Here is a 9581-nt window from a genome sequence, read left to right on the forward strand (position 1 = left end):
CAAAAAATAAACTTTTTAAGCTATAGAAATGCAAATTCCGCAATGTTACTATCGATTCGACACATGAATCTAATTCGTTCGGAGATGAATTTGCGAATGATTTTTATTCGATTAGACGTAAATACGAAAAATTCGCGACAGGATCTCTCATGATAGTTCGCCAGCAAAATTTTCAGTGTAACTCGTCGCGACTGATTGAAAAAAAAAAAAAAAACAATATCCGAATTGTCGACCGAGATTGACATCAACTGTAAGTTCGTCGGTCTTGTATTATTATACCGTGGAGAAGTTGGAATGAGATTTAGCTCAAAATAACGTTACATATTATTCCTACGCTACGCTGTAGTATTTTAAAATATTCAAGAATGGAATGTTCGCAAAACTTTCTTCAAAAATCGTGCACGAATTTCATTTTAAATGCTGAAATGTGAAAACACGGATTTGTTCGCTCCGATCAGAGTTATTGTCCAATATATCTGTTACTGTTGCACACGTGAGAAAACATGAGAAATATTTTTCGAAGTAGTCATAGTTTCAAGCTCGAACGCTTTTAGTCGGTTTCATGATAAAATATTATTGAGATAAAATCTTTATTTTTCGAACAAAATTTGCGATCAGGTATCGTACTGTAAAAATGACAAATCAACCACCGATATGAGAAAAGAAAGTAGAAAATGTGAAGCAAGGCGAGAAAGTCGAGATGCGATTTACAGAAGTTGGAAATGTAAGTTCTTCTTTCCGGCTCGTTAAGCTGTCAGTTCCAACGTCAGTAGTTCGTCGGAGTTTACATCGGTTTTCGAGAAAAATATGACATCAGCGCGCGTAATATGTTTGCCGACATTTGCATAGGTCGCAGAATGCGTCAAAAGGTTAATGCCCAAGTGAAGGCACTTATCGTCGAAACGATGGCGAGAAAATCAGTTTGTCCCATTTTAGCTTCATTTTTAAATTATAACTTTCGAAACGAAGTACCGCATGTTTTCAAATATTTAGCTTGACTGCAGTCACGAGCATTACACAAGACTTGCCATCGACGATATTACCTCGCATACCTTGAAAGTTCCACAACGGGGATGAGTTCGCCTCACTAAACTATATATATATATAATAACGATTATCTCGATAGTAAGAGATAGATTCTCTAAGAGATAGATTTCCAACCCATATTTAGTAAGAGATAGATTCTCTAAGAGATAGATTTCCAACCCATATTTAGATTCGGTACGTTGAACCGACGTATCCATTTATATAAAATCAATTACATAACACGTTACTAAAATATTACTTAAAAATGTATACTATGAATATATAATGTTTCATATCGCTTCATATTGTCATTTGACAAAAGTATGATATTACCTCAAATAGCTATAAGCAAATTGTATTCTAACCACAACAAACGATTATTATGTAGTTTCCCGATACAGGTCACTTTGATTCAATTAATTTTGAGCATCGATCGTTGCTAGATTTCCTTTCGAAGTCAAGAGCATCTTATCAAATCAAAAATTATTTCTCTACACCTATATTCTTTAATACAAACATAGAGATGTTCCAATCACAGAAGAAGAATTTAGAGAAGGTAATTTCCTCTTTAAGATCATGCGCTATTCTTGACACGACTGCGTATCTTTTAAAGACGTGTGTCTATTCACATAATGTCCTTGTATTTTATTATACAAGGCATACAAGGCAAATAGCATATAAAATGTCAAAGGTAAATTCTTTATTTAAAATTTAAAGAACCTTAAATATCTCTGTGGGTGAATATTGAAAGATATAATTCTTTCATAACAAATCGGATGTTAAATTTAAATAACGAACTTGTCACTAAAATTTTACACATTAATGGCGACTCACCCTGAGAATAATAAATAACAAATATTTTATATATGTATAAATTATAAAATAATTAAATATTATTTTATAATTTATAATAAAATATTTTAAAAAATTAATATTATTTTAACTTATTGTTTTTATCACTCTCTGAAATGCTAAGCTTCGCTATAACTATTACTGAAATCGCGACGCTTCGGTGCTCTCGATAGAACCGCCACATTTGGAGGCTTGTTTTCGAAACGGAAATTTTGAGTGCTCATGGCCACAAAGATTGGACAGCTATTGGGACTATAAGAATAGTCACGCCCTGAAATAAAGGGGAGCAACCAATGGGATGATTCCAGGTAAGAGGGTCGTGCACGAAATTAAAATATCCTTCCTACGTAATGACGCGAGATATGTTAGTAACGACGCACGTGAGTCCACAGGACGTAGAGTATATGGTTCTAGTCCGGATAATTCCCTTCGCTGTGAGAAGGGTGGTCCCTACTTTCGATCCCCGGTCGAAGGGTTCCACGAGCACCCCCTTAGAATCGCGAATCCGGCGGACATATGCTGAGGCAGGGGAGAGAAGCGTTATTGTATTATTCACGACTCTAGAACCCGTAAGATAACGTTACCGTGATTTTTAATACGTGGACGCGAGAGTGCGGGGGATGTGACCCTTCATGTATGCTTCGATAATGGGATTAGTCGTGTTGTTAGGGGTTTAAAATCGCGGCTATGTTTTCTCAACTCTGTCGGCACGCGCTAAATAATATATATATATATAGAATATATTATCCGCTAATATCGAAATATCCGTCCTTAAATATTCAATAGAATTACAATTGCCGCTGTAGATTCATTAACGATGGTAAATGCGACATAGAAAATGATAATTACTAAAGTATGTTCCTACAATAAAGACAAAACTTAAAACAAAAAGCTTACATAAAAAAAAAGAAATTTCTTTGCACTTTACTAAATATGTTATTAATTGATTAATATATAAATAAAGATCTTCGTTAATACTTCTTAAGACACAATTTAAAATCGATAATTTTGTAACTCGATATTTGAATATTATAGTAACGACTATTATCTTAGTATTCGTAATATATGTTATCATCATATCATATTGCCTCAATCATGAAACAATTATCGAATCGCGTCTCCCCCGTCCTATAGCAATAACGTATCGTGCGCAATTAATTTTCGGATATATCGACAGGTGCAGTCCGTGCAGAGTCACTCGCACAAGAATAAGCTCGTGCGATGACGAGGTCGAAATTCTGATCGTGAAAATGGATATTCGAAGCGGCGTTTCATGTTAAATAGTAATTTTCCGCTTTGTGAACAGATCGTGCGGTTTCGTCTATTGCTCGACTCGCTTGATAAATTACGGCAACGGCTAATCAAGAAATTAGTCGTGTGTGTGCAAGTCAAACGGCATATTACTGAAACATTATTGCTTCTCTCTCTGTTTATCTCCCTCCCTCTCGCTCTCTTTCTACATGAACGCAATGTGCTTCTACTCAAATTTCAGATGAGTATATTCCATGAATAATGATTAGCTGTCATTTACATAATCAATAAATGATGGATCCTACAAGTGTTATAAAATCATTTTAAAAAATTTCTATACAATATATTGTGTTTCACTTATATTTGCATTATTAATATTTAATTATATTTAGATATTAATGCTTATGTGCATCTATCTGATGTGCGCGTGAATAAATCTAATTCTTTAAAATTTGCTATAAAAAATTAAGTATTTTATTTTTGTTTTCGATAGAATTAAGACACTAACTCTCCTTTCAAAGTTTAATTAAGATAGATTAAGGTCAATAATGCAGAAACGCAATAAAAATAACTTTCGTACAATTTTGCGTCATTAAAATATTATCATAGTAAAATTCAATAAATCATGCCGCTGATTTCATTCCACGTGCGCAAAACATCTTTTGATAATCCCCGGTATTCACCGGTCAAACATATCAAACTATTTCATTTCGTATTCCGCAGTTCTCTCGCAATTTTTCTCTCGTTATCCTCGCATCAGCAATTTTTTATTTCTGCTCGGTGCTATAAGATTTCATCAGAGTGATATATTCGAGGATGCAAATTCTTGTAAATGAAGAGAAAAAGCAAAGAGACAGATGAAAAATAAGACCGAGAAAGTGTCAGTTTCTAAGACGGATCCGAAATTTGATTTTAGCGGGCCGAGCTGCCGAGTATTGACCCGCAGCGAAAAACGAATTTACGTTTCACTCCTTGAGTAACATCGGTAGAAAACGACCTTTTTTCTCTCCTCTCGTTCTCTCTCTCTCTCTTTCTCATTCTAAAATATTTCTTATATATTTCCACAAATAAAAATCTAATCAGATATATCAAGTATATGTTTTTATATCATGTTTTTAAGTCTGATCTTAATTTATTCGATATTTTATTCTCGAGATTCATTATAATGTCGTTTGCCTAATTTCGCGCGTTTAAAGATTACTAATAACGCTTCCACAAACCGAGATAGGTACCAATGTCTTTAAATGACTCCTCCTACCAACTTATCTTGATTGCCCTCGCAGATTCTTCAACACGTTCCAAGAAAACCCAGTTGATAAATGTTGACGAAGAGAAAAGGTGGAACGAACTCGAAACTATTCTACCCTTGTCCGTAAAGAAAAATCGTAGGAACAGATAAAAGATCTTTTTGCCTCTGCTGTTCTCGTATTAAATATATAAATTCAGGTCACCGTTCAAATGACAGATTGTATCAGGATTAAGACGCATGCTTTTATGAGATCCATTAAAGATAATAATATAGTGTGTCTTTAAATAGTAATTTAATAAACAAAAATTTTTTTATAAAAAGTTTTATTTTAATAAATTATAAAAAAAATTATCTCGTTGCAATTTTATTTCATTAAGATTTTTAAAGCTGATTTAAGAATGAAGAATAATCTTAAGCTTTTTATTAACTTTTCTAGAAAATAAAGATTTAATTTCCAGAATTGCCGCAGTATAAATTTGTTTCCATCGATTTAAATCATACTTTGAGCTCATCAATTGTTGTGTTCCGAAATAACGACGAGCAGAGTATACAGTGCGTCAGGACATCGATAATAATAGAAGATAGCTAAAGAGGCCGTATAAAATTTCCGGCAATATTAGCCACCCGTCGAATTAGTGCTGCGAGAAAATGCCCTACTCATTGTCGTTCCCCGGAGAGGGCAGTTAGGGTGAACTTCGAAAGGGGCACCCTCACGGAGAAGGGCGGGGCCCCGTATAAAAGGGCCCCAGATCAGAAACCAACCCCTGGGTGGAGTTTGCACCCCATATATATAACGAGACCGGGGTCTTCGGGATGCAGAATTCGATGCACCGTCGTGCAGTCAGAACTACGAGTTTACATTTAACTTCGTCTTATAATTAAAAATATTGAAAAGCAGTGTAAATCAATATCGCGTATTTTGGAAAAATCGAAGAAAATACGAAAAGATAATTCGAAGAAAAGGCATCGAAAATATTTAGAAACGCTGTGATTTCAAAGTACGTGAAGTACTTGAGAAGAAAGTTTAATATAAATTCAAAGCAAAAATTAAAAATAAAATTCAGTGCGACGGAGAAATCTCAATGATCGTTGGATTATTTTGTGTCGCGTGTGATTTCTGCGATTTAAAGTTGGACACAACTTGAGAAATTGTATTAAACTTCCGAAGAGTGCTTCGAGAAAAAGAGAAAATGTCTCGAAGCTTTCTAGTGGATTCTTTAATCGGCAACAATTCACCGCCTTCATACCCATTACCGTATTATGGGAACCAATTGCCTAATTACATGTTCAATTTTTTCAATCTGGGTTTGGGCTATCAACCGATTAGACCGGTGCCCAGACCACCCACTATGCCTGTGTCCATCAATCCACCGACGTTAGGTATTTTGCCAATACCAGGACAGAGTCCACCATCGCCTTTGAATACCTCAACGAGCAGACTATCAGGTAAATATAATTACTAATTAACTTATGGCAAATGTCCATTAACGGCTCACAAATGTATAATAATGTATAATAATAATCACTGCCTTCATTACACATATATATATATATACGCATTAGAATCTTTAACAATAAAATATATTATCATAAAAATTATAATAAAAATAAAAGACTTTTATATTTTTAAATAATTACAATAAAGCCAAATATTTTCAAATAATATTTTCATATATTTTCAAATAATTACGATAAAATTCAAATAAAAAAAATTTTTTAAAGAAATAATTCTATTATTGTACATATATTTTTAAAATTATTTTCATAACATTTTCATTATAATACAAAAGCAATTATGTGAACTGCATTAATATACTTTAAAGTAAAAATTAAAAAGTAAAAACAAATTATAATTCTATTTTAATATTTATCTTTTAAATATTTATCTTTTAATATACGAATATTTTTTAATATTTTTATCTTTTCTGAGATATTCAAAATATTATTTTGATATAAAAGACACGTACATCTTCGTGTATTCTCAACCCTCAACCCCTAGATATATCACGTAAAAGCAAGCACTGAATTTATTGAGTTCTCTCCATCGCAACAACGATCTCGTAGCAACGCCATTAACCCCTGACCTTTTCACAGACATTTCAGCGCCTAGCGAGTCTCCGTCCCGCAATAGCACCCCGACGCCTCCGCCAAAATCTCCAAGTTCCATCAACAACAGCTCTAAACGTATCCGGACCGCATTCACTAGCACTCAGCTGTTGGAGTTGGAACGCGAATTCACCTCAAATATGTACCTGTCGCGGTTGCGTCGCATCGAAATCGCGACTAATCTTCGGCTATCGGAAAAGCAGGTGAAAATCTGGTTCCAAAACCGCCGGGTAAAATACAAAAAGGAGGATTTGCCATCCGGTCAGAGCCAGAAGTGCTGCTGCCTGAGGACCTGCGGTAAACGAAAAGATAGCTGCGGAGACGAATCAGCTAGCAGGAGGTGCGAGCAGGAAGAAGACGAAAAGAGATCTCCGAGAAGCGAAAGTGGCGACGGCAAATCCATTCGCAGATTCGCCGAGACCGAACGTCTCGAGCGATCGATCGCAAATGAAGATGCCTGCTTCGAAACAAAGTTCGAATTCTCGAGAATAAACTCTATGCAGGATCAGGTAATAGGATGCAAGGCACGAGATCTCTCTCGAGGTTGCAAGAGGAGTCTGCCAGGCGCGGATGAACAGGATGAACAGGATGAACAGGATGACAAGAGGAGAAAGATGGAAGCGGTGGCAGATTATCAGACTCCGACTCCAGAGGCAATTACAACTCCGATGTTCAGGAATATGGGATGCACGAAGCACACCGTCGAGAGAATCGTTAACTCATAGATCCGGAAGTCTGTATATAAGTTTCGGAACTTGTAGTATGTAATATATAACGCAAGAGATTCAAATTTCTCGATAATTTTACGAGTAGATAAATTAAATCAATAGTTAGAAATGTAGATAAGCGAAAAAAAGCTCAAACAATAAAAATATATCAAAATGCATTCGCAACATATTGTACATATTGTAAATATATATAGTATATACAATTATATATTAATAAATATATTGTATTTTTGTATGATTTATAAAACCAAGATTGCATATTTTTAATATAAAGTTAGTCGGAATAAAATTTATTGCTACACATTATTAATTTATTTCTTATTTGTACCTTAATTCCTTCATAGCAAACTATATATTTATACGCTTAGTACGTAACAAATATTATTCCTTGAAAGAGAAACGTAAATTATAAAATTATCACATAAAAATCTTCAAAATATAAAAATTTTTTTTAAATATAAAAATTTGATTAAAATAAAAAATATCTTCTCTCAAAATTTAGAAGTATCATATATAAAACAATTTTGTCGAGTAATAACTGATAATTATCCTCATCATAATACAAAATAAATAAATTTAAATGATTCTGAATTGTAGAATCTCAGTTTTAATTGAAGATTTTAGTTAGTAAATATATTAATGCTGCTATTGATTTCTATTGTATTATAATGAAAATATGAAAATATAATTATGAAAATATTCATAATATAATTTCTATATATATAATTCAGAACAAAATAAATAATAATAATAATGTAAAGCACTTTCTTCATAATAAATATATTATAATAATGCAAATAATTTAATTAATTAAATACGCATATATATACCTAACACAATTAATAAGAATCAATAATTTTGTTATCTTCTTTATGCATACCCCCCAATATCTCTCTCTCTCTCGCAATATTTTTTATTTCAAATATAATATATACACATATATCGTGTGTTCAAGATCACGATTGAAACGACAAGTGATGTAGTAAATGATAAGTTACACACAAATAAGTGATTAAAATATATGTAGCTTTTTATATATATATATATATATACATATAAAACGCGTATGAATAACGCGTATATCAAATGTTCATCATAGAGAATCTCCAACATATATCACCACTTTTGACGGCGTAACGCGCGCTTATATACACGATTTTCCAGTCAAACGATCGGTCAGAAAGAGTACAACTCAACAAGAGTACAACGCGGTCATTCGAATGGCTCGTTCGCTATTGTCGATGGGAAACCGGTTGTGTTGCCCTAAATCCCGAAAATTTGTCAAGAGGGCCCCCACTTTAGGTTAAATTTAAGGTAAAACGTAGTTAATGGTGTTAAGAAGCTGTGCGACAATGCGTCAAGATCTCTCGCGCTCTTGAAACCTCGAGCTCCGAACCGACAATGGGACACTTGTGTCGCCATTCGCGGGGCCTGATGAAACGTGAAAACCAGCCGGCTGCCTTTTTTCGGGCCCAAGCGCGACAACGCCGCGTCCCATTCACGGTAGCCAAGAAGTCCCCGAGGTCGCGTAGACTCGATTCATTCATGCATTTGGTGGATCAATGACATGGAGGAGAGAGGGAGAGGGACCGATTGGACAGACTGAATGACGACGAGTCCAAACGAAAAGTCGGAATCAAAAAATCGCGTTTCCACGATCCGCCTTTCTGCCTTTCGTCCTACACAACAGCGGCCGGTGCTTTTGACAATCGCTCGGAATAAATCTAAGGGACCTTTAAGGAATGCGGATTCAGCGACAATTTCTCGCCTCTTGAGAGTGTTAGCGAGTGCATTCAATTATGGCAGTTTAAAGTCTGAAGCGTGAATGCGAGTACAAGTGATGTATGGAGTGTCTCTTCAATCGCGACTTTTCTAATCTTTCTTACCTGAGGTAGCAGTCGCTCTTAAATTACGACGCTTTTAATCAATTATAAAAGACGGCAGGTAAAAAGATACAAAAATAATTTTTACATGTACTCGTTTGATAGCTATAAAAAAATCCGCTAATAACAATATTCGTCGCGTTTCACTCTTCAATTGAATTCAACGTTTCGTAACTCGCGACGACGGAGAGCTAAATGTCCGACGCGACATCCAATCGCAATTCAATTTTACGGGCTCTCGCGCGCTCACGTCTCGTCACACACGGCAATTGGATCATCGGCAGCACGAATGATATGTAGATGCCATCCATTCCTTTATACTCCCATCAATAAAGTTGCGTGTCCCAGTTAATTCCATTTGCCAAGTTGCGATATCGCGATATCGTGAAATTTCACTGTCAACTATGTTAATGAGGAACCGCGTGAATAATTAAGCTCGTTCTGTCCTGTGCCGTCGAAAGTTGATATTCCAAATCGTAAGCGACA

The 9581-nt window shown here is 34.9% G+C and overlaps 1 protein-coding gene across 1 annotated transcript; it reads left to right on the forward strand.

The window, feature by feature from the left end:
- The first annotated feature begins 5568 nt into the window (after positions 1-5568).
- Positions 5569-7246, forward strand: LOC145940506 (uncharacterized). The gene is made up of 2 exons (XM_083045735.1): positions 5569-5824; positions 6473-7246. Exons 1-2 carry the CDS (start codon positions 5569-5571, stop codon positions 7207-7209), a joined length of 993 nt encoding a protein of 330 aa, XP_082901861.1. The 3' UTR covers positions 7210-7246.
- The last annotated feature ends 2335 nt before the right edge of the window (positions 7247-9581 follow it).

Source organism: Prenolepis imparis, unplaced genomic scaffold (assembly GCF_030444845.1).
Source record: "Prenolepis imparis isolate NDT839.2.m4 unplaced genomic scaffold, iyPreImpa1.0 SCAF_9, whole genome shotgun sequence".
Lineage (NCBI taxonomy): Eukaryota > Metazoa > Arthropoda > Insecta > Hymenoptera > Formicidae > Prenolepis > Prenolepis imparis.